General features: G+C 45.9%; 1 protein-coding gene across 1 annotated transcript in view; it reads left to right on the forward strand.

Annotated features, from left to right (window-relative positions):
- The first annotated feature begins 468 nt into the window (after positions 1-468).
- Positions 469-25588, forward strand: part of RAD51 (RAD51 recombinase) — a 52118-nt gene continuing 26998 nt past the window's right edge. Inside the window, exons 1-3 of the mRNA XM_040333763.1 lie at positions 469-633; positions 8200-8289; positions 18482-18619. Of these exons, the coding sequence (XP_040189697.1) occupies positions 8215-8289; positions 18482-18619 (213 nt within the window). The 5' untranslated portion in view covers positions 469-633; positions 8200-8214. The remainder of the gene's footprint in view (positions 634-8199; positions 8290-18481; positions 18620-25588) is intronic.

Raw genomic sequence — 25588 nt, forward strand, 5'->3', positions numbered from 1 at the left:
GCACTTGCGCGGCGTATATGGAGATACGTCGGCGCAAGCGCTTTGTGAATCCGGGCCATACACACTAAAAAGCCTTAAAAGAAATCCCGGTGGCCCCCCCGGTATTATATTCATAATAATTAAAATATATATATATATATATATATAAAATGTTTGGGGGTTTTAAGTAGTTTTCCAGTAAAAAAAAAACATGTATATTTTTATTTACATGAATATAAGAACACCGCGTGTGTCTGCTGAAGAATTGGGACATTTGCAGAATTATGCATGTGTTCTCCATATATGGGAACCTAGCCAAGAGAAAACCAATGCTGCAGTCACCATAAGTAAGGACAAACCAGCAGCAGCATGTGACATTGTTTGGTGCGGATGTGTTTGGCTCCTCATTACCCATCATGCTCCTGGACAGTACATAGAATCTCTAGCTATAACACCAATCACCACAGAGAACACGCTCCAGGTACGCCCCCCACTCTGCACCGGAAGTGAGCGCTGGGGGAGTGACGTGTGACGCGGCTGCTTTGGCGGGATATTCGTACAGGCCGGGGTGCAGCTGATCCGTGTCTAGTGAAGAAGACGGTGGGAGCGGGTCGGTGTGGCCCGGGTTGTGTGGAGGACACATCGGGAGTGACAGTGAGTGTGCTGCACTAGTCTAGCACACGGTCCGCTTTTCCCCGCCATTCAGCGGACTAGTGTGCTGTGTCTGGGAGGTAGAGTCGGAACACTGTATGTGGTGACGGAAGGTGTTCTCCGCACATACAGATAGGCTGCTGGTAAAGCTTCCAGAGAGCAGACAGGAGAGTTGTCTGGAGATGCCCGGCCGGAACTGCGCATGCGCAGCCCGGACACCGGTTTTAGGTAACCGGTGGTGAGTGAGCCGAGGGTTGGAGCGCCCCCTGGAAGCTGGAGTGTGTATAGAGCTGCGTACATTGAGCTGCAATGGAGGATTGGGCTTTTTTTACTCCCAAGAGAACAGATGTTTCTGAAGCCCAGTGTGCATGGAGCCTAAATTAAGCACTCTTGGTTTTAGGGCCGGTTCACATAGGGTTGCCACCTCATCCCTTTAAACCACTGGACATATTAATTACACACAGGTTTTGTGGATGATTAAGTTGGTAATTAAACTCATTTAGGGCTCTTTCACACGGAGCGGATCCATATTGATCCGCCCCGTGTGTGTCCGTCGGCTTAGCGGGGATCATGCGTAAATCCCCGCTGAGCTGTCGGCGGACAGGGCGGTCCCCGCACACTGTGCAGAGACCGCCCTGTCTATCCTCCGCTCTCCCCTATGGGGAATCGGATGAATACGGACCGTGTGTCCGTATTTATCCGATCCGTTCCGCCAGACGGAAGAAAAAAAAGGTTTTCTTCCGTCTGAAAAAGCGGATCTTTGCAGAGGCGGATCTGTACGGACATTAGCGGACTTGTAAAAAACGGACCGTTCGTCCGCCCGTGTGAAAGGGCCCTTAGTGCCTTATCTGCATTAAATTTGCCTCAGAACCTGTGTAATGTGTTTTGGGTTTAAAGGGATAAGGTGGCAACCCTAGGTGCACACCATATCGAGTGTCTGACAGCCACTTCATTTCAGTGGGCTGCCAAACGCATAGGAATTAAAAAAACAAATGTGGCTGCACCTATTCCCTTGTGTGCATAATTAACCACTTAAGCCCCGGACCTTTAGGCAGCTAAATGCCCAGGCCAGGTTTTGCGATTCGGCACTGCGTCGCTTTAACAGACAATTGCGCGGTCGTGCGACGTGGCTCCCAAACAAAATTGGCGTCCTTTTTTCCCCACAAATAGAGCTTTCTTTTGGTGGTATTTGATCACCTCTGCGGTTTTTATTTTTTGCGCTATAAACAAAAATAGAGCGACAATTTTGAAAAAAATGCAATATTTTTTACTTTTTGTTCTAATAAATATCGCCCAAAAACATATCTAAAACTTTTTTTTCCCTCAGTTTAGGCCGATACGTATTCGACCTATTTTTAGTAAAAAAAATCGCAATAAGCGTTTATCGATTGGTTTGCGCAAAATTTATAGCGTTTACAAAATAGGGGATAGTTTTATTGCATTTTTATAAAAAAAATTTTTTTTACTACTAATGGCGGCGATCAGCGATTTTTTTATTTATTTATTTTTTTCGTGACTGCGACATTATGGCGGACAATTTTGACACATTTTTGGGACCGTTGTCATTTTCACAGCAAAAAATGCATTTAAATTGCATTGTTTATTGTGAAAATGACAGTTGCAGTTTGGGAGTTAACCACAAGGGGCACTGTAGGAGTTAGTGTTCACTTGTGTGTTTACAACTGTAGGGGGGTGTGGCTGTAGGACTGACGTCATCGATCGAGTCTCCCTTATATAAGGGATCACTCGATCGATATGCCGCCATAGTGAAGCACGGGGAAGCCGTGTTTACATACGGCTCTCCCTGTTCTTCAGCTCCGGGCAGCGATCGCGACGGAGCGGCTATAAACAAATAGCTGCGCCGTCGTCCCGGATCGCTCCCCGAGGGAACCTGACCGATCGGACCCCCACCCGCTAGAAGGCAAAGGCGTACATGTACGCCCATTTGCCTGTACGTGCCATTCTGTGGACGTACATTTACATGCGGCGGTCGGGAAGTGGTTAATACATTCTATCAAATCCTTTCATATTAACAACGGGGCTTGGAGGCTCCTGCATCAAGTCCAGTGTTGACAGTGTCACCAAATTCATGTGACTGTGACGACATGCAGGATAACATATTTCTTCTTTAATCACTTCAGCCCCGGAAGGATTTACCCTCTTAGCCCTGGTTCACACTGGGTACGATTTGGAACGATTTGAGATGCGATTTAACATGTCAAATCGCATCTCAAATCGGTGGCAATTGTCGGCAATGGCACTGTCCTAATCAGTGCGACGCCGCATCTGCGATTTCAAAAAGTAGTGGGCCGCGATTTACATTAAATTGCGGCCGAAATCGCGGCAAAATCGCAGCAGTGTGAACCTAGGCTGAATGACCAGGCCATTTTTTGTGATACGGCACTGCGTCGCTTTAAAGCCGGGGTTCACCTGAAAATGTTTTTTTTGTGAAAGCCAGCAGCTACAAATTCAGCAGCTGCTGACTTTTAAATTAACACTTACCTGTCCAAGTCGCCCGCTGTAGCCAAGCGATAGCTTGGCTCTCGGCTTCCCCCGCCGCCATCTTCGGTAAGGGAATCGGGAAGTGAAGCGATGAGGCTTCACTGCCCGGTTCCCTACTGCGCGAGTCGCGATGTGCAGTTCCCACTGGTCCCTGTTGTGTTCTGGGAGCTGAGTGTTTCCCAGAACACAACTGGGGGGGGGGGGGGGTGACGCGGAGGGGCCTGTTTTATACAGGTATCTTCACCCCCCCCTCCCCCTGAAAGGTGTCGAATGTGACACCGGAGGGGGGGAGGGTTTCGAATAGCGGAGGTTTACTTTTGGGTGAACCTCCGTTTTAACTGACAATTGCCTGGTCATGCGACGCTGTACCCAAACAAAATTGATGCCCTTTTTCCCCCCACAAATAGAGCTTTATTTTGGTTGTATTTGATCACCAAAAAGGACCAATTGTGAAAAAAAAAATGTTTTTTGCTATAATACCCCCCCCAAAAAAACAAGTTTTCATCAGTTTAGGCCAATGTATATTCTACATATTTTTGGTAAAAAAACAATCGTAATAAGCGTATATTGATTGGTTTGCGCAAAGGTCATAGCGTCTACAAAATAGGGTAAAGATTTGTTTTTTTTTCTGGACAGCGACATTGTGGTGGACAGATTGGACACCACTTTCTAGTGACAGGACAGTGTACACAGCTCCCTGTAATCGGAAGCTGTGATCACTGTTGTCACAGTAAGCCCATCTCCCCCTACAGTTAGAACACATCCCTAGGCACACTTAGCCTCTTGAGCGCCACCTAGTAGTTAACCCCTTCACTGCTAGTGTCATTTTTACAGTAGTCGGTGCATTTTTATAGCACTGATCGCTGTAAAAATTACAATGGTCCCAAAAATGTGTTAAGTGTCCGATGAGTCCGCCATAATGTCGCAGTCACAATAAAAATCGCAGATCGCCACCATTACTAGTAAAAAAAAAAATGCCTCAAAACTATGCCCATTTTTGTAGACGCTATAACTTTTGCACAAACTGATCAATAAACGCTTATTGAGATTTTTTTTTTTTTTTTTTTACCCAAAATATGTAGAAGAATACGTATCAGCCTAAACTGAGGAGAATTTTTTTTTTTTTTTTTTATATATATATATTTTTTTGGGGGGGGGGGGGGGGGGGGATATTGTAACAAAAAGTAAAATAATCTTGCTTTGTTTATAGCGCAACAAATAAAAACCGCAGAGGTGATCAAATACCACCAAAAGAAAGCTATTTGTGGGAAATAAAGGACGTAAACTTTGTTTGGGAGCCACGTCGCACGACTGCGCAATTGTCGGTTAAAGCGACGCAAGGGCCAAATCGCAAAAAGTGGCCCGGTCATTCACCAGCAAAATGGTTCGGGGCTTAAAGCGGAGCTCCGCTGTTTTAAAAATATTAAAAGCCAGCAGCTACAAATACTGCAGCTGCTGACTTTTAATATATGGACGCTTACCTGTCCTGGAGTCCAGCAATGTCTGCAGTAGAAGACGAGCAATCGTCTATCTGCTGCCCCCACCGCCATCCTCGGTGAGGGAATTCGGGAAGCGAAGCGTTCCAGCTTCACTGCCCGATTCCCTACGGCGCGAGTCGTGCAGCGCCATCCTCGCTGTTCCCCCGCAGAGAGGACTCCCGGAAGTGGGTGCAAATGCCTGTCTTAAGCCTCATACATACAATCGGACGTCAAACAAACTTTTCCGTGGGTTTTTGTCCAAAGGGGGATGGCCGCGCACACCCATAGGACTTTTCTGCAAACATTCCCAACATCACATGTTTTTTCTGCTCTTTACCCCCCACCCCCCCCCCCATCATTTGGTCAACTTCTGCTATTGTTTGATTTTAACATTGGCTCTGGGCATGTGTGTTTGTACTTTGGACAAAAGTCCGATGGATTTCTGTACACGCAGTCGGACTTTGCACCATCGGACTTTTGTTGCTGAAAAGTTTGTCCGTTTGCAAAGCAAACTTTTGTCTGATGGAGCGTACACACGGTCGGATTTTTTAGAAAACTTGCTCATTTTGAAGTTTGTTGGCAAAAAGTCAGACCGTGTGTACGAGGCTTTAGACGGGTATCTGCACCCCCCTGAAAGGTGTCAAATGTGACACCGGAGGAGGGGAGGTTTCCAATGAGCGGAAGTTCCACTTTAGGGTGGAGCTCCGCTTTAAGTGGTTAAAAGAAAACCTTTTTTTTTTTAAGATCTTTAAAAAAAAAAATTTCTTGCTATTGACTGTACTGATGAGCATTTGCGTATGAATGTTTGCACTATTTTTCAAAAACGTACTAGTGGCCAACAAGGGAGCGAATTCGTAGGACCACATAACAAGTCTCTTATAACACCTGCTGGTGTGCCCTATGATTGGCATCTGCACACACTGCCAAAAGCACCAAAACCTGGTTCAATGACCGTGGGATTACTGTGCTTGATTGGCCAGCAAACTCGCCTCACCTGACCCCCATAGAGAATCTATGGGGCATTGCCAAGAGAAAGATGAGAGACATGAGACCAAACAATGCAGAAGAGCTAAAGGCCTCTATTGAAGCATCCTGGCCTTCCATAACACCTCAGCAGTGAGACAGGCTGATAGCTTCCATGCCACGCTGCATTGATGCAGTAATTGCTGCAAAATGGGCCCAAACCAAGTACTGAGTACATATGCATGCTTCTACTTTTTAGAGGTCCGATATTGTTCTATGTACAATCCTTGTTTTATTGATTGCATGTAATATACGGTATAAGTTTTCTGAGATTGTGGATTTGGGATTTTCATGAGCTGTAAGCCATAATCATCACAATTATGACAAATCACTATCTTGCTTTGCATATAATGCAGGGCTCGACAAACCCCAGGCGCCAGGTCGCCATGGCGAGTAGTATTTTCGTCCTGGGGGTTTGTCAGCCCCAGTAGCTGTAGCGTGAGGGGGCAGCCGTGCATAATGGGAGTTGTGGAATGTCAGTCCTAACACTGCCGATCGCACCTCTGCCAGCTGGATTCTCTGGAGAATCCTCTTCCCTTCTCAACACTGTTGGCCGAGCAGTGCCGCGGTGTGTGAAACTGTAGGGGGAGAGAGAGGAGCTGTCAAAATTGAGGTTGAATGTCGGGGGTGGGCGGGACCCAGCTATCCAACACCAGCCACTGGGATGGGATCTGGGCGGGCCCCTTTCTTAAACAGTTCAATCATTGACTGCATAGCTGCTGGGTCCCGTCCACCTCCGACATCACGCTGAATTTGTCAGCTCCTCGCGCTCTCTCTCTCCATACAGTTTCACACACCACGGTGCTGCAGAGAGCATTCAGTTTCACAGTTACACTATCGGCTGTGAAACCTGCCAATGCTAACCAGTGCCAATCTGTGCCACCTGCCAAAAAATCTGCCTAAAATATCAGCCCCAAAAATCGGTATATATCGGCCGCCCCAAATTCTAAATATCGGCCAGAGAAAAAACTATCCATCGACCTTTAATGAAATCGATCCCATCAGTGCAGTGCCCATCAGTGAATAAGAAAAAATACTTTTTTTTTTTTTTTATTATTTTGTTTGCAAATAAGAAAACCCACATTGATTAAATACCACCAAAAGAAAACTATTTGTGTGCAAAAAATATAAGTTTCATATGGGTACAGTGTTGCATGACTGTAATTGTCATTCAAAGTGTGACAGCGCTGAAAGCTGGCCTGGAGTTCTTTCCTTTGCTAAAAGAATGAAAAGATATTTTGTTTCCATGTTATATTAAAACTTGGCAGGCTGCCTGGTTTTTGTTTATCCAGCTGTGAGAACTCTCTGCACCTGTTGGAGAACCGTAACATGCTGTTTTGAAGATCGGGAAGAGAAAAACATTGTAATTTAGATTCTTCACGATTAATCATGCAGCTCTATTTCCCACCAGCAAAAGTTGGTGTAACAAAGTACACCTACTTTGTGTTTTATTTCACACTAATCTACCACGAGCAGTCAAAGCAGAGGTCCCCATATCAGTGTTGCCTGCAGGAGGGCCATATCACTAACTTTTACAATGTTTTATAAGCTTGGATATTTGTGTTTGCTGCCACCTGTGTGATTGAGGGCTTGTGGCTTTTGTTCGCATCAGAAGGGTTTTGCATTTCAATGCTAGTCTTAAAGTAATTGTACTTTTTTTTTTTTTTTCATCACAAACCTGTTATACTTGCCTGCGCTGTGCAAGGGTTTTGAACAGAGCAGTCCTGATCCTCTTTTCTGGGGTGCTCCTGATCGGGTGCCCCCACGGAAAGCAGCTTTCCCTCATGGCACCCATGCAGGCGCTCACAAGTCCCGCTGCTTCGTCCATTTGACATAGAATGCATTAAAGTGAATGTCCCCTGAAAAAAAAAAATATTAAAAGCCAGCAGCTACAAATGCTGCAGCTGCTGACTTTTAATATCAGCACACTTACCTGTCCTGGAGTCCAGTGCCGTCTGCAGCAGAGGACGAGTGATCGCTCGTCTCTCTCTGCTGCTCCCCACCGCCATCCTCTGAGGGAACCAGGAAGTGAAGCGCTCCGGCTTCACTGCCCGGTTCCCTACGGCGCATTCGCGAGTCGCGCTGTGCCGTGCTGACTGGTTCCCGCTGTGTTCTGGGAGCCGAGTGTTTCCCAGAACACAACGGGGGACGGGATCTGACGTCCTGTCCACAGACTGTGTCTTTAGACGGGTATCTGCTCCCCCCTGAAAGGTGTCAAATGTGACACCGGAGGGGGGAGGGTTCCGACGGGCGGGAGTGGAGGTGGAATTCCGCTTTAAGATGAAAAACCTGGAGACTTTACAACCCCTTTTTAAGGGACGGCAAAACCCAAATGAAGGTGGTCACCTGTGGGTCAAATGCACTGGTCAATGAATTCTCAATGATCAACACAAGCCCATAGTCTGAGAGGCCCTAACTGTGTGTTCTTAAAAGTTTTTAACGTTTAGTAAAAAAAACTCCACAGCTGACGTGGCGGTCTGTTCTATCTACTCTGTAGTTGTATACATTTCTATAGCTTTTACTGACATTTTATGTTAACATTTTATTATTTAACATTTCCATCCAGTTTCATTGAAGAAAAATGGCCATGCAAGCGCAACATGAAACATCTGCCGAAGAGGAATCCTTTGGGCCTCAGCCCATATCCAGGCTTGAGGTAAAGTATGCACAGCGCCAAAGATTTCTACAGTCCAGTCTTGTTCATGGTGTTTGACAGGCTACCCTGCGTCTCTCTAAAATGATGCTTCTGAGGGAATTAGAATGTTGCCCATGTGCTCAGTATACCACATCAGTAGCACATAACCTTTCTGCTTTGACATTGAAAATATTTTGTCAGTTCCAGTACGTTGAGAGAGAGCCTTTTACATTCATTATGCCTTCACGTGTGTGTGTGGGGGGTGTTTTTTTTTTATTTATATATATATATTAGAATGGGATTTCAAACGTGCTACAGTCAAACCATAACATTAGCAGTGCTTAAAGTAATCCAAAATAAACAAAATTAATGTTCATTTGTCCAAAATCAATTGACACGTTCATGAAGGGGAATGCTTTCCAAATTTGCATCCTGTCGCCACACCACGTGAGTAATCGCCCCTATGGTCTCCCATTCACCAGAAAAAAGCAGAACTTGCGCCTGTCACAATCTGTATCTTTGCATCTGGGATGGCCTCTGTCAGTCTAGATGTATCAGAATGGTCCCTCAGCTGCTCTCAGTCCAGCTTGTAGCTGTGATGGTCCCAGATTGCAGGGATGGTCACCTCCCTTCTCTGCAATTCAATGCCCCTTGATGAACATTTCAATCGTTCCCAATTTAATCGATTTTGGACAAATGAACATTCATTTTATTTGTTTATTTTGGATTTAAGCACTGCAAATGTTATGGCTTGACTGCAGCATATGTTTGAATGTTTTATTTAGTTTATAGCAGCTGCTATTCCTGTTTTTATGAAATTACCATTCTTAATTGATGATCCAAGAGCGCTGGCAGGGAGAGATCATTTAGCTATTAATCACTTTCATTTGATTACAAATAGAATGGGATTCGTTAAAAATCCAATGTTTGTGAAAATGTGCTTTTGCTTACAAGCATGCGTGGTCTGAACCCATTTTCGTTTTTAAAGCAACTCCAGCCTAAAGATTTCTGTATGCCTTTTTCTGTCCTGGTGACAACTGCTCCTTCTGCAAGAGGCTGCCATTTTGCTAAAGCCCCAGCAGTAAATCATCAAGCAGAACTAACCCATTTATTTGCCGTTTTTTTTTTTTTTTGAAAAATTACATTTTTGGAATGCTGGAAATGCTAACTCCATTTTTGTATCCTCAGTTCCTCACCCAAACTGTCAAACCATCAAATGGCTAGTGTCATAACTAATTACATTAGCAGCACCATGGCAGATGCCGATCAAACGGAAGCCGCTTCCTTGGCTGTAAAGGTTGGGAGTAGGCATGAGCCGAACACCCCCCCCGGTTCGGTTCGCACCAGAACATGCGAATGGACCGAAAGTTTGCGCAAACTTTCGAACCCCGTTAAAGTCTACGGGACTCGAACTTGAAAAATCAAAAGTGCAAATTTTAAAGGCTATAGTGCAAGTTTTTGTCCTAAAAAGGGTTTGGGGACCCTGGTCCTGCCCCAGGGGACATGTATCAATGCAAAAAAAGTTTTAAAAACTGCCGTTTTTTCGGGAGCAGTGATTTTAATGATGCTTAAAGTGAAAAAATAAAAGTGAAATATTCCTTTAAATATTGTACCGGGGGGGGGGGGGTGTCTATAGTATGCCTGTGAAGTGGTGCATGTTTAGAACGGTCCCTGCACAAAATTACAATTCTAAAGGAATAAGTCATTTAAAACTGCTTGCAGCTTTAATGTAATGTCTGGTTCCGGCAATACCAGCCCCTTTGGGTCTTGTATGGATATGAAGGGGAACCCTGCACCCAAATAAAAAAAGAAAGGCGTGGGCCCTATATACTCTGAACAGCAGTATACAGGCGGTGCAAACAAGACCGACACTGTAGGTTTGTTCTTGAGTAGAATCTGTTTGTAATTTTGAACTGGTAAATTTTTTAAAGTGTAGCTCCAGCAAAAAAAAATCTTTTTAAGCTTTTTGGAAAACATAGGGTCGGGTTATCACCCCTGTTACATTTGTTTTGCTGTCTGTGCACCTGTTGAGAACATTGGACCTCAGTTTCTGTCCCAATGACAATTGTTTTTTTTGAAAATTTGGGGTTTTTAATGAAACAAGGATTGGTGATAAAGCATAGGTGGAGAGGAGACACGTTTTTCCCATATTAACTCTGACAATAGAGAATTTACCTTCCTTGGGGTAGATTTTCTCTTTGCAGGATCAGGTAGGCCATGCAGCGTAGGTTTGCTGAGGCATTTGGTCCGGAGTCCTCTGGGTCACTAAGGCGACATGATCTGCAGCCACCTCCTCTCAGCCACATTCAAGTCCATGGGTTTCTTGTGACTGTAAATGATCCCTTGAAGACTGATGCTGAGTGCTAGGCTCCACCTCCATGCTGATACAATCCTCGTCTTCCTGTGTGATCGGTGGGCCAGCAGGAACACTGTCTGGATAAAGGGGGCCTTGAGAGGTAAGCAAGTCCTCCTCTTCCTCCCTCTGTTCTGCCTCAAGTGCCCTGTCCATTATTCCACGCAGCGCATGCTCCAACAGGTGCACAAGAGGGACAGTGTCACTGATGCATGTACTCACTGCTCACTATCCTCGTGGCCTCCTCAAATAGTGACAGGACAGTGCATGCATCCCTGATCATGACCCACTGGCATGGCCAAAAAAAGCTCCCCTGTCCTGGTGCCATATTGGCACAGATACTCATTGATGGCCCTCTGCTGCGTGTGCAGCTGCTGCAGCATGGCCAAGGTTGAGTTTCACCTGGTGGGCATGTCGCAGATTAGGCGGTTCTTGGGCAGTTTGTATTCCCTTTGGAAGTCAGCCAGCCGAGCACTGGCATTGTATGACTGGCGGAAATGCACAGTTTCCTGGCCTGCCTCAAGACCTCCTGTAAGCCCAGGTACCTGCCCAAGAACCGCTACACCACCAAGTTAAGGATGTGAGCCAAACGGGGCACATGGGTCAGTTGTCCCTTGTCCCTGTTGGTGCCATTGTCGCAAACCACCATTCCTGGCTTAAGCTGGTGTGGCTTTAACCACCTCTGAGCCTGGCCCTGCAGAGCTTACAGAATCTCTTCCCCAGTGTGGCTCTTGTCCCCCAAGCATACCAGCTCAAGCATCGCATGGCATCTTTTTGCCTGCGTACTTGCGTAGCCCCTTGAACACCTACGAAGGACCGCTGGTTCTGAGGACAAATCGGAACAGGAAGAGGCCATGGAGGAAGAGGAGGGGGTGGAGGAGAGGTGTCGGAATCACCAGTAGTAGTAGCGTTTTGGTGGCGGAACAACCTCCAACACTACTGCACCCTGTCCTGCATCCTTCCCAGCTGCCAGCAGAGTCACCCAATGCACCGTGAAAGATAGGCAACGTTCCCTGTCCATGCCTGCTGGACCATGGGTCAGCGGTAATATGCATCTGACTGCCCTGTCCAGCAAGGCCAAGACATTGTCTTCTACATGCCGTTAGAGAGCCAGAATAGTCTTCCGTGAAAGTGGCGTTTGGGAACCTGCCACTGAGGAACCGCACATTCCACAAACTCACGGAAGAGGGCAGAGTCTACCACCTGAAAAGGCAACAGTTGTTGCTAGCAATTTAGCCAAGCTAGCATTCAACCGCTGGGCATGTGGATGGCTGGGAGCAAACTTCTTTTGGCGCTGGGGCAGGGAAATTTGCCTGGTACAATCTGACGTTGGTGTACCGATGGCAGATTGCCCACAAGTACTTGGCTGTGACGCACCCAATTCTACAACTTCATTCCTCTCAGTGCAGGTTTGAGAGGACTGAAGGTATAGTGGGGTTGGAGATCCCAGCTGATGAGGAGCAAGGAGAGGTCCGCTTTGTTCTTTGGTGTGGGTCTTTTAGGTACACTTGCCAATGAACTGCATGGCAGGTCGACATTTGTCTGGTCAAGCATGTGGTGCCCAAGCAGCTGGCGTTTTGGCCATGCAAGATATACGCTTGAGACATATGTTGCAAATGGCAACGGTGCGATCTGATGCACACGTCTCAAAAAAGCCCACACCAAAAAACGTTTGGAATAACGCGCAGAGACGGCAGCGCCCGGCACATGCGGAGCTCTGCGGTGTGATGCAGTTGGTGTGCTGCCCTTAAGCTGGAGGGCATCCTGCCTCGTTGATCTTCCTCGCTGTCCTTCTTGGGCACCCCCTCTCTCTGGGCTCACGTTACTGCCTTCCTCAATCTGGGTACCATCATCGGAGCCTTCAAAACGCTGCGCATCCTCCTGCAGCATGTGCCCAACACTGTGGTCAAACAGTTCGGGGGACTCCTCAGGAGGACATGGTGGGGCTAGGGAAGGAGTGACTGATGCCATTGAGCCGAGGGAAGAGGCCGCTTTGGCAGACAAAGTACCCTGAGGCTGGGTGAGAGGATGACGGCTTGGTCCTCCACTCTACCAACTCTTCAGCATGTTGCGGCTCAACACAGCCAGCTGCTGGGGGGGGGGGAAAGGACAAGCGTGCCCCGCAGCCACGTGCTGATGAGGATGCACTGTGTCCATGACCAGCACTGTTGCCTCTAGACGCAGAGATCCTGCTTGCCCTCTTTTATTGGCCTGTGTGTGTGTGTGTGTCTGTCTGTCCTTGTTGGCCTTCCAGACATACTTTATTTGATGTATTGGAATAGTTGGGTACACAAGGAATTGTCTGCAGTCAGCTTTAGCTGCACACTGGCCAGTATACAGTACACTGACTTACTATACTGCAGGTTAGCTCAATCAACTGCTTGTATTATCAGTAATAGAAAAACAATAGTCTGCAGTGAGCTTTACGTGAACACTGTGGCCAGACTACACCACACTGACTTAATATACTGCAGTGAGAATAACAGGAACACTCTGAAGTGAGATCTAGCTAAACTGAATAGTGTGTGTATATAAGCTTTAGTCAGTGTGACATGCAAACTCCAATCGCCTGCTCTATCTATCTGAAATGAAAGGACACTGACTCTCTATCTCTCTTACTCTCTCCGCAACACACTACACTAGGCCGGCACGCAGGCGGCCTTGTATAGTGTGGGGCGTGTACCTACTCCCCTGAGCCATGATTGGCCAAAGGCACCCTTCCTTTGGCCAATTATGGCTCTGTCCTGATGGCACTGTGATTGGCCAAGCATGCGGGTCATAGTGCATGCTTGGCCAATCATCAGCCAGCAATGCACTGCGATGACGCAGTGAATTATGGGCCATGACGCAACACTCGAATTTTGCGCCGAATGGCCCATATTGTTTGAAATTCGGCAACTGGTTAAACATGAGTTTGACTCTAACACGAAGCTCATCCCTAGTTGGGAGTATTTAATTCTGCTTTAAGGCTGTCAGCAGATTGGCCTGTACAAACTCAAAGTGCCTAAAGATGGAGAGTAACTGAGCATGCGCAGGGTAGGGTGAGTGTATTTTAAATTGTATACTTATTTTTAATGTTTTACATATCTATACCTGCAAATGGGGCCAACCTGAAGTGATCTAGCAGGATTTAAGTTCCACTTTAAGAACAGCAATTATATCTATGTTTACTCTTCCCCCAGTCTATTCATAACTAAAGTGTTTTGATTAAACCTTTTTTTTATATTAGAATATTCTTAAAACTGAGCTTTACCCATAGGTTGATAAAAAAAAGTTCTTTAGCAAGGAACATACATTGCACATTAAAGTGAACTTCCACCAAAAAGGTCAAGCTCCTGCTTGTCTTTAACCAGTGCTTGGCCAGACCCTGATAAGATTGCTTTATACTGCTAAGAAAAGGAATTTATCCATTTATTTTTACTAAAATAATTGCATTTCCATGTTCTGTGGGAAGCCAGATAAAAGGGCTTCCCACAGTTAAAAAAAAAAAAAAAAAGGGGAAAAAAAATAATAATAATGGAAAATGCATCTCTTTAAATCCTATGGAACTCTTTATACCCGTCAGTCGTGGTAAAAATACATATTCTTCCAGCTTTAACTGAAAAACTAATTGGCGCGAAAGGGTCCTAATGTGCACCAAACACCCACTAAAATCGCAGGGCTTTTAAAGAATAAGGACTACAAGTTTTTAGCCAGGATGGTTGAAGGCATTTGTAGTCATTCATTCACAGGACGCAGCTTTTCAAATTGTGACAGCCGGTGTGGGGTCTGGTTCCCCCTCCACTTTTGCAGGAATGTGTTCCACTGCAAAAACAGGGGGAACATGTTCCAAAGGTAGACTTGCCAAAAAAATCCAGTGACAAACTGTTCAGTTTTTCACTGTTCATATGTTATTATATAAATATTCCAAAATTCATGAAAAACAGAATAGTCATCATGCTCCACCTGATTCACTTGAAAGTGCTTGATCCCTTAGCCCTGGTGCATTTTGACATGTCGCAGTGAAATACAGTGAAGGAGGTTTTCTTTTTTTTTTACGAGTCAGACGGGGGCACTGTATTAGGATACAAAACAAAGTATGTAAATAACCGAAAGTGGGTTAACAACCACTTACAGAAAATTTCTTAAACAAATTACTTTATCGCTTAACATTTATTGAACACAAGCCTCGAATAATTGCACTTGTATGTATAATTTAGATACCACAAAAACTGGTAATAAAAACTTTACTGTTTTATTTATATTTGTATTCATTCATTTTTTTTTTTTTATTGCGCTTGAAAGACCACTGCATAAATACCACGTGACATAATATTACAGCAACTGCTATTTTATTCTCTGCAGTTGTTGCTAAAAAAAGAAAAAATATAATTGGGGGTTATAAGTGTTTTTTTTTTTCTAGCCGGAAATACTGGATTTTTACTAGTAAGAAACACGTCAGAAAACATTAATACACATAATTAATACACATAATTAATACACATAATTAATACACATAATTAATACACATAATTAATACACATAATTAATACACATAATTAATACACATAATTAATACACATAATTAATACACATAATTAATACACATAATTAATACACATAATTAATACACATAATTAATACACATAAATCCAAAAATCGACCTAGTTCTCACCATATGTAACATTCACCAATTCCACTGATGGAAAATCAGATAAAGCGTACAGACCATCATAGTGCTTTCCATATAAAATGCCACGCTTTAAAATAATCTCGCATTTAAAAAGTACACTGCTAGCTGGTGCACAACAGACACAGCGTACGTAATGAATCAATCCACCATGTAGGGCATCGCCATTGAAGGCTGCAGCTGGTGGGTAGATAATTCCAAAGTTGAACTTGGCCTCTAAAAATGCATCTGAAACACAACTGTTGTGAATAGAGGTCAACCGATTATATCGGCCGAGTTTTGGCTTTTTTTTTTTTTTTTTAAATCGGCATCGGCTGATTTGTACTCCGGTGTGTAGAAGATATGCAAGTGTCAATCTTCTGCTCAGTTCGGTCTTGCTGGATGGCCATTATTCTCTAGTGTTGGATTTGCGGTCTTAAGGAGTTCCAGTCTGGGGGAGCAGCTACAAATACGGTAACTGCTGACTTTTAATATAAGGACACTTGCCTATCCAGGGAGCCTGCAATGTCAGCACCTGAAACCGACCCATCTATCGGCTTCGGGTGCAGCCGCTGGCATCCTTTATGAAGGGAAACAGGAAGTGAAGCCTTGCCTGTTTCTTATGCGCATGCGTGAGTCGCGCTGCACTTTCTGAATGGGCCCTGTTGTCTTGTCTTATGGGACCCGTGTATCTCCCAGAAGGCAGTGGGGGAAAAATGAAGGGCTGAAAATGACGTAGGTCGCTTCGGCGCCCTTACACGGAACTGGGAGCAGATGCCTGTTTTTTACAAATGTGGCACCGGAGGCGGGGAGGAAGCACATAAGTAGAACTTTTGCGTTTGGGTGGAGCTCCCCTTTAAAGAACTCTTGGGTAACACTGCATGTAAATACTGGCACAGCCCTGGCCTGTCTGCAGCAGGGGAAATGTATACAGTACTTGTATGTATCTGAGGTCTGCCATTATTTTAAACTGGTAATGAAGGTGTTAGGATTTTGCTTAAAGCATATCTGAACCCAGAAACGAAAATGTAATATTTCAGTTTTGAATGTGATGGCTCTTTTTTTATTTTAAGCATTTTTACCTTTAGATTTACCTGTTGAGGGTGTACCTTTACTGGGGTGATGATTTTCATTCACCCTTCTGTTGCAGGAAAGGGCCTTAGAATCCACTTTCCTCCCCCTTCTCCATAACAAAGGGTTGGGGGTCTGTAGTCCTAAGGAATAACTGATGCATTGTAACAAATACTAATGTAGAGGTAGAGAGCATAGGAAGTTTATCAGCAACCAAAAGGTATCTTTTTTGCATGCATCAAATGGATATAACAAAATACTTCCTATGGTATATTTAACAGACCAAAAGGGCACCAATACAGTAAGTTCATTGTGTTTACATAACCTTAAAGGGGTGGTTCCCCCTAAAAACTATTTTTTTTTATTACACTGCCCCCCCACATTACAATCCGATTAAGGCTATTATTATTTTTTTGATGCTGTACATACCTTTTGTACAGCATATTCACCCGTGCATCCGGGTTGCGAGTCCCGCGGGAGTGGGCGTTCCTAACAGGTCTGTGATTGACGTTTTGCCCCAAAACGAGCTCCCCCCCCCCCCCATCGCGTCGGTTGGCGAAAGGAGCCGAACGGCGAGTCGGCGCTATACTACGCATCGCCGTTCGGCTCCTTTCGCCAATCGTGACGCGGCTTACGCGACGGGGGGAGCTTGTTTTTGGTCAAAACGTCAATCACAGACCTGTTAGGAACGCCCACTCCCGCGGGACTCGCAACCCGGATGCACGGGTGAATATGCTGTACAAAGGTATGTACAGCATCAAAAAAATAATAGCCTTAATTGGATTGTAATGTGGGGGGGCAGTGTAATAAAAAAAAAAAGTAGTTTTTCGGGGGAACCACCCCTTTAAAGTGTAATTGCACTCTTGGTTCAGTTGTGCTTATTTTGCTGCTTGCCTTACTGCTTTTCCCTCTGCCTGTCTTTCTACGCACTTGTCCCCAAACCAGTGAGATATCATTCATGGAGCCACTTGTAAAAAATGTTAGGGAGCCAAGTCTAAAGGTCGACCGATATGGGTTTTTCCTCTGGCTGATGCCGATATTTAGAAACTTTTTTTTGGGCATGTGGCACCAGTTGGAATTGGCAGATGGCACTGGATGCCAATGGGAGGTTTCACAGCCGATAGTGAAACTGAATGCTCTCTCCAGTGCCGCGGTGTGTATGAAACTGTATGGAGAGAGAGAATCGCTGTCAAATTCAGCGTGATGATGGAGGTGGGCGGGACCCACCAGCTATCCAGCAAATGATTGGGCTGTTTAAGAAAGGGGCGGGACCACATACACATGGCGGCCCGCCCAGATCCCATTGGCTGGTGTTGGATAGCTGGGTCCAGCCCACCCCCTACATCCAACCTCAATTTTGACAGTCTCCCCGCCCCCCCCCTCTCTTCCCCCCTCCTCTTCCAACAGTGTGGAGGAGGAACCTTGCGTTCCTTCTCCACACTCTGCTGACAGAGGTGCGGCCAATGTTCAATATCGGCCTTATTTGGATAATCTCCTGATTTTCTTTAAAATGGCCAAATATCGGCTGATATATCGGTCGACCTCTAGCCAAGTCTGTGCATGCTCTGTCCATTGCACTCGGTCCTATGGAGGGGAGTTCATACTGCTGTAACTCATTGCATTTTGAACAACTGAAGTGACATGGGCTACATAAATAGTTCTGTTTTATACAAGTCCCTCCTACTACAGAGTTGCAATATGTATGACCATCATAGCACAGAATTCTACAATATTTAATTTCTAATAGTTACTGTGAAAAATGGTGAATGCCGTGACAAAATGGATATGTGACTTTTTTTTTTTAATTGTTCTGTATAGCCTGTTTTATATGTTGGCATTAAATGTTTTATGGGTGACTAGAAATGGTGAAGTATTGCCAGGAAGCATGTTCTTCTGTTGTGTGGTATTATAAAACAGCCTGGACTGCTTCACCCAGCAAAATTCACTCACAATTTTTCACGATATTTTCATTGTCATTTGCCATTTTATCTATTTTTTCCATAGGCGATGAGTAGAATTTGGTGTGTTTAGGTACATTGGCTCTGTCTCTGTGAAATTTAGACAGGGCTGTGAAGAAACTTCTTCCTATTCGAGAACAATGGCAGTAACTAAATGTTTTTTTTTCTCTGTTTTCTGTTAAGCAATGTGGCATCAATGCGAATGATGTGAAGAAACTGGAAGAAGCTGGATTCCATACAGTAGAAGCAGTTGCTTATGCACCAAAGAAGGAACTTCTTAATATTAAAGGCATTAGTGAGGCCAAAGCTGACAAAATTCTAGTAAGTCGGACATCCTCCTAATTTTGCAAATGTAGAAAATATAATCAGCGCAATAAAAACACATATAAAACAAGCAGCTGAACACTGGGATTCAATTAATAAAATTCCTGAGAGTAAATAAAAAATAGGTAGTGCAGCGCTAAAAGTCCAATATTAGAAAGTCCATAAAGAATCTTTTCTAAAGTGACTGGTGATGAGTAGAAAATCATGCAGGTGCTGTAGCGTGGAATTAAGTAGAAACACCTCCACCAATGGTAGCAATGGCCGCTCACCTCACAGATATGACCCTCTGTTAGATAAGGTCATATACAGCATTCCCATAAGGGTATCTCCAATAACAAGGGAAATCCAGCAATGATAAAAAGGTCTCCAAAAAGGAAGGTCAGCAGTCAAGCATCAAATCCAAATATGAAAGAAAAAACGGCACATAGTGTTTCTCCGTGGAGACAGAGCAGTAAAATTTAATGAATAAAATGCACTTACAGAGCAAGGCACTTAGTCCAGTGCCAAGAGTAACAGGCGTGTGTGTGACTATGATAGCGGGTGACGTCACGCTCTCCCTACCGAACGTTGCGTCCCAGGGGCGGGACTTCTTCAGCGGATTTTCCAGATGCTTTGTTACAGGACAGTAACCCTTAGTCGGACAATATATAATAGATTGGATAGGGCAGAAATTGGTTTAAAAAGATGACCGGTGCTGAAATCCGTTTGCCCATTCCCATATAATGTAACGTGGCAGTAGTAGAAAATTCCCAATATGCAGTATGTATTGGATGTTTTCAGCAACTCTCTGATGCAGCAGTGCTATGGCTGTAACTTCCTGGTCCTACTACACAGATACAACAAATATGTTCCCTACCTATAATAGCTTTAGTTTTTTTCTTTTCTGTAGCTTTTGATCTCCTTCAGTCACATAGCATGCTCATTCACTACTTCTACAATTTTTTGGTGTGGGTAAAGCCTCCTTTATTTTTTTTTTGTTTTATTGTGCAGTGTGACTCGAACACTTCTTTAACCACTTCAGCCCCAGACTATTTAGCTGGTCAAAGACCAGGCCACTTTTTGCGATTTGGCACTGCGTCGCTTTAACTGACAATTGCGCGGTCGTGCGACGTGGTTCCCAAACAAACATTTTTTCTTTATCGTTACATCACGGGACACAGAGCGGCATTCATTACTATATGGGTTATATGGAGTACCTTCAGGTGATGGACACTGGCAATCTCAAACAGGAAATGCCCCTCCCTATATAACCCCCTCCCATAGGAGGAGTACCTCAGTTTTTACACCAGTGTCTTAGGTGTTGGTCATGGTTTAGCTTGCCTCCGCATCCTTGGGATTAGGTGAGCTAACCTGTTCTGTCCAAAGGCCTCAGCGCTAAAGTGGTCAGTAACCGGACCCCAAACCCTTGGGGTATAGCCCATAATGCTTTTCTTTTTAGAGAGCTGGACCCTGGGCCCAGAACTTAGAAACCTTTGGGTGCCTAATGTTTCTGTTGCCAGAGTGCTATATGGGCCCAGGACAGTGGATCCTTCATAGGAACCCAGGGCCTGAAGGTCTAGACATCCCCACGGAGATGGGGGAAGATTGGGCCTCTTGCTTGGCAAAGTCCTGCGGCATGGAGCAGGTAAGTGAGGGGAAAACTTGCGGAACTTGGTTCTTAGCAGGTTTTTTCTGGGGGGTCACAGGGGACATGCCTAAAGTTATGCGCTGCATCTGGCAAACTAGTCACATATCTTAATGATAGGATGGCTCTATGTGTATTATTCCCCATAAGAAGTGACCTCCCTTGTAGTGTTGGAAAAGCATTGAGTGGGGCCTGTGTGATATAATGTGTATGTGTGTGTCAGAGAGCTGTGCTTACCTGCAAGCCTCCAGGCGATGCTCCATCAGTCTTCCTCCTCAGACCCTGCAAGCAGGCAAAAACGCTGACCTCCTCGTGGTTCCAGCTGGAGCAGAGAGGCTCCCTTCCCCCCAACCCCCCCCCCCCCCCCTATCGGCGGGCGCGCGTTCACGTGTTATAGGCGCAATTCGCGCCGTTTAGCTGAGGGGGGAAGGGCGGGTCAGTGGCTTAAGGAAGGGGCGGCCCTTCCTTTTTCGTTCCAAACAGCTCATTCGATACATTGGAACTGGGGAGGAAAGACCAGAGCGGCAGCACGGGGCGCCGAGGACACACAGTGGCCAGAAAGGATATTGCAGTCTTCAGAAGACTGTTTTCAAGCCTAGAAATAGGCTGTTTCTTTTCCATCTCATAGTTTTTCTTTGCAATACTACTCAGGGGGACAGAATGCTTTTTCTTTCCTGGATTTGAAACAAAAAAAAAAAAAAGATTGAAAAAAAAAAAAAAAAGTCATCTAGGGGAGAGGAAGCATTTTTTATCCCCCAAACAGGTGTTTGGGCAATTAACTATTTATAGTTCCAAGTACCAATAAGCTAGCAGGTGTACCTCGGTATTGTACCATGGCATCCGGGTCAGAGGGTACAAGAGGTGGGGATTCCCCCAGAGAGTCTGAGGTCTCGGACAAAGTTATGCCGCTGCTTTCCCCACAGGGAGCCTTGGGGCCATCGGGATCTGGGGCTGGAGCTGGCGCGGGTCAGTCCAACCCCAAGATGGTCACGGACGAGGTATTACTCACCTCTTTAAAGGAGATGGAGAAAAGAATGGGAAAAATGATAGCCACAGCTATGCGGGGCAGTAAACGGATTAGATCTCCGTCGCCCGAGCGCGGACCCTCAGAAGAGGAGGTCCTTTCCTCAGGGGAATTGGACGACCTCTTGGACAAGGACCAAGTAGGTTCAGGGATCGAAGATCCGGATACAGAGGAGTCTGGAGCAGTCTCCCAAGGGGAGAGCTGGTGGATTCAAGCCTTAACGGACTTGGTCCATAATGCATTCAACTTGCCAGTACCAGATCTCCAGGTATCGACGATTTCAGCTTTGGGCTCACTGAGGGCGCCTCAAAGCAATGCTGTGTTTCCGATCCATCCTCTACTAGAGGGAGTTTTGTTCCAAGATTGGAACAAGCCAGATAAAATCTTCTTACCACCTAAAAGATTCTCTGCCCTATATCCTATGGAAGATAAATTTTCCAAGAAATGGGCTACTCCTGCAGTGGACGCAGCCATCTCATGTATTAACAAGTCGTTAACATGCCCTGTAGAAAACATACAGGTATTCAAGGATCCAGTTGATAAACGCTTGGAAGCACTACTTAAGAACTCCTTCACTACTGCAGGGGCAGTAGTACAGCCAGCTGTGGCTGCGATTGGGGTTGCTCAAGCATTATCGGATCAAATTAAGCAGATGCTTAAACTTATTCCTGCCCAGCAGGCAGAAGAATTTTCGGATGTCCCTAAGGCCATATGTTTTACGGTAGACGCAATTAAGGATTCTATCCAGCAAGCGTCACGTTTATCGTTATCCCTTATCCATATGAGAAGACTCTTATGGTTAAAAAGCTGGGAGGCCGAGCCCCCATGCAAGAAGCTCCTGGTAGGGTTCCCCTTCCATGGAGGACGACTCTTCGGAGAAGACCTAGATAAATACATTCAGACCATTTCAAACGGCAAAAGTACTCTCTTGCCAACTAAGAAGAAGTTTCAGGGGCCTGCGTTTAAACGACAGTACTCCCCTGGGCAGGGGCCCTCTAATGCCAAACAGTATCGACGGCCTCCTGCGAAAGCAAACTTCGGCTTCAACAGCAAGTCACAAGGACAGGCTGCTAGAGGCAGAAAGCAGTGGTTTCGCAAACCAGCAAAACCAGCCCCCAAGCCGACCTTATGAAGGGGCGCCCCCACCCACGAAGGTGGGGGGAAGGCTGCGACTCTTTTCAGAGGTCTGGGAAGCCAGCATTCCCGACGAGTGGGTACGGTCTTCCGTGGCCACGGGCTACAAATTAGATTTCCTAAAGTTTCCTCCTCCTCATTTCCAGGCGTCGAGGATTCCAAACGATCCTGAGAAGGGAGCCGCATTAATGTCGGCATTAAATCATCTACTTTCCCAGGAAGTAATAGTGGAGGTACCAGTCCTGGAACAGGGGCTGGGTTTCTACTCCAACCTATTCATCATCCCAAAGTCCAATGGAGATGTCAGGCCAATTTTGGACCTAAAGATGGTAAATGCATACCTAAAAGTCCGCTCATTTCGGATGGAACCCGTGCGGTCAGCAGCTGCCACACTCCAAAAGGACGACTTCATGGCGTCCATAGACATAAAGGATGCCTACCTTCATGTTCCAATTTATCAGCCACATCAAAGATATCTACGCTTCATGGTGGCTTCGCGTCATTTCCAATTTGTGGCGCTTCCCTTCGGGTTGGCTACGGCCCCCCGGGTGTTCACGAAGGTCCTAGCTCCAATCCTAGCCAAGCTAAGGATCCAAGGGGTCACGATCCTAGCATACCTGGATGACCTCCTAGTCATAGATCACTCGTCTCCCGGCTTGGAGCGAGCAGTGGCCCTCACGGTCCAATACCTCGAAGTTCGGCTGGGTCCTAAATCGAGAAAAGTCAGCTTTCCTGCCCACAAGGCAGTTGGAATATCTCGGCATGAGATTAGACACAGAACAACAAAGAGTGTTTCTACCTCTGAGGAAGGTCAAAGCCATCAAGGAATTAATCCTACTGGTTCTAAGCAAGAAGGAACCGACTATTCGCCTATGTATGAGGTTACTAGGCAAGATGGTGGCCACATTCGAGGCGGTACCATACGCCCAGAGCCACACTCGCATCCTGCAGGCAGCCATCCTGTCAGCATGGAGCAGAAGGCCACAGGCCTTAGATATCCCGTTGCCGCTCTCATCAAGAGTCCGACAAAGTCTGTGTTGGTGGTTAGACCCTCAGAATCTACTGAAGGGGAAGTCTTTCAGCCCAGTGGCTTGGAAGATAGTGACCACAGACGCCAGCCTGACGGGCTGGGGAGCAATTTTGGATGGTTGCACTCGCCAAGGTACTTGGGCAAAGCCAGAGAAGCAGTTGCCCATCAACATCTTGGAGCTCAGAGCTGCTCGACTAGCCCTCAGGGCTTGGACGTCAAAATTGCAGGGGTTCCCGGTGAGAATTCAATCAGACAATGCCACGGCCGTGGCATGCATAAATCACCAAGGGGGAACCAGGAGTCAAGCCGCTCAGAGAGAGGTGAGCTTGATTCTCCTATGGGCAGAGGCTCATGTGCCCTGCATATCGGCAATATTCATTCCAGGAGTGGACAACTTTCAGGCGGACTTCTTAAGCCGCCAGACTCTATTGCCGGGGGAATGGTCTCTGCATCCACAAATCTTTCAAGCACTCTGCCAAGGATGGGGAGTGCCGGACGTGGATATCATGGCATCGAGACTCAACAAGAAGCTAGACAGGTTCATGTCCCGCTCAAGGGATCCGATGGCCTGTGGAACCGATGCGTTGGTTTGCCCTTGGCATCAGTTCAAACTTCTGTATGCGTTTCCCCTGCTCCAGTTACTACCCCGCCTGCTGCGCAGGATCCGGGTGGAGCACATACCAGTCATCCTGGTAGCTCCAGCATGGCCCAGAAGGGCATGGTACTCACTAATCTTAAGGATGGTAGTGGGAGACCCTTGGACTCTTCCTCTACGGCCAGACCTGCTATCGCAAGGTCCGATCCTCCACCCTGCCTTACGGCATCTAAATTTGACGGCCTGGAGGCTGAATCCCTGATTCTCAGGGGTAGAGGTCTGTCTCAGAGAGTAATCTCTACCCTAATCAGAGCCAGGAAACCGGTCTCTAGGGTGATTTATCACAGGGTCTGGAAGGCCTATGTAGGCTGGTGTGAGTCCAAGCTATGGCTTCCTCGCAAGTTCACCATCGATAGAGTTTTACGTTTTCTCCAGCTAGGAGTGGATAAAGGACTGGCATTAAGCACAATCAAAGGACAGATTTCTGCTCTGTCAGTGTGGTTTCAGCGGCCGCTGGCCACCCACTCGCTGGTTAAGACCTTCCTTCAAGGGGTCTTACGTATTAAACCTCCAGTTAAATCCCCGCTTTGTCCGTGGGATTTAAATCTTGTTCTGTCAAGTTTACAGAAACAACCGTTTGAGCCGTTGGCTGAAATTCCTTTGGTTTTACTGACAAGGAAGTTAGTATTTTTGGTCGCCATAGTTTCCGCAAGAAGAGTATCGGAACTGGCGGCCTTATCCTGTAAGGAACCATATCTTATTTTTCATAAGGACAGGGTCGTTCTCCGCCCTCATCCTTCCTTCCTACCGAAGGTTATATCCAGTTTTCATTTGAACCAGGATTTGGTATTACCATCCTTCTTCCCTAAACCTACTTCCAGAAAGGAAGGGTTGCTGCATACCTTGGATATTGTCAGGGCCATGAAAGCCTATCTTAAAGCTACAAAGAAGATCCGGAAAACAGATGTGCTGTTCATTTTACCGGATGGGCCCAAGAAGGGGCAGGCAGCTGCAAAGTCCACCATTTCTAGGTGGATTAAGCAATTAATCACTCAGGCCTACGACTTGAAAGGGTTGCCTCCTCCAGTATCATTAAGGGCTCATTCTACTAGGGCCATGGGCGCCTCCTGGGCAGCACACCACCAGATCTCTATGGCTCAAGTTTGCAAGGCGGCAACCTGGTCTTCTGTCCACACGTTTACAAAATTCTACCAGTTGGACGTAAGAAGGAATTCTGATACAGCCTTTGGGCAGGCAGTGCTGCAGGCTGCAGTTTGAGACCCTCGGATTCCGGGGGCTCCTCTTTTTTGAGTTAAATTTAAAATTTAAGATTATTTTTCTCAACTAAGTTGGATTTATTATGATTTGAGTATTTCTCTAAATTAAATCCTTTTGTCTTGGAGATGTTCTCCCTCCCCTCATTGTAAGCATTGCTTTGGGACATCCCATATAGTAATGAATGCCGCTCTGTGTCCCGTGATGTAACGATAAAGAAAAAGAGATTTTTAATACAGCTTACCTGTAAAATCTTTTTCTTGGAGTACATCACGGGACACAGA

The sequence above is a fragment of the Rana temporaria genome, chromosome 13 (genome assembly GCF_905171775.1).
Source record: "Rana temporaria chromosome 13, aRanTem1.1, whole genome shotgun sequence".
Classification (NCBI taxonomy): Eukaryota; Metazoa; Chordata; class Amphibia; order Anura; family Ranidae; genus Rana; species Rana temporaria.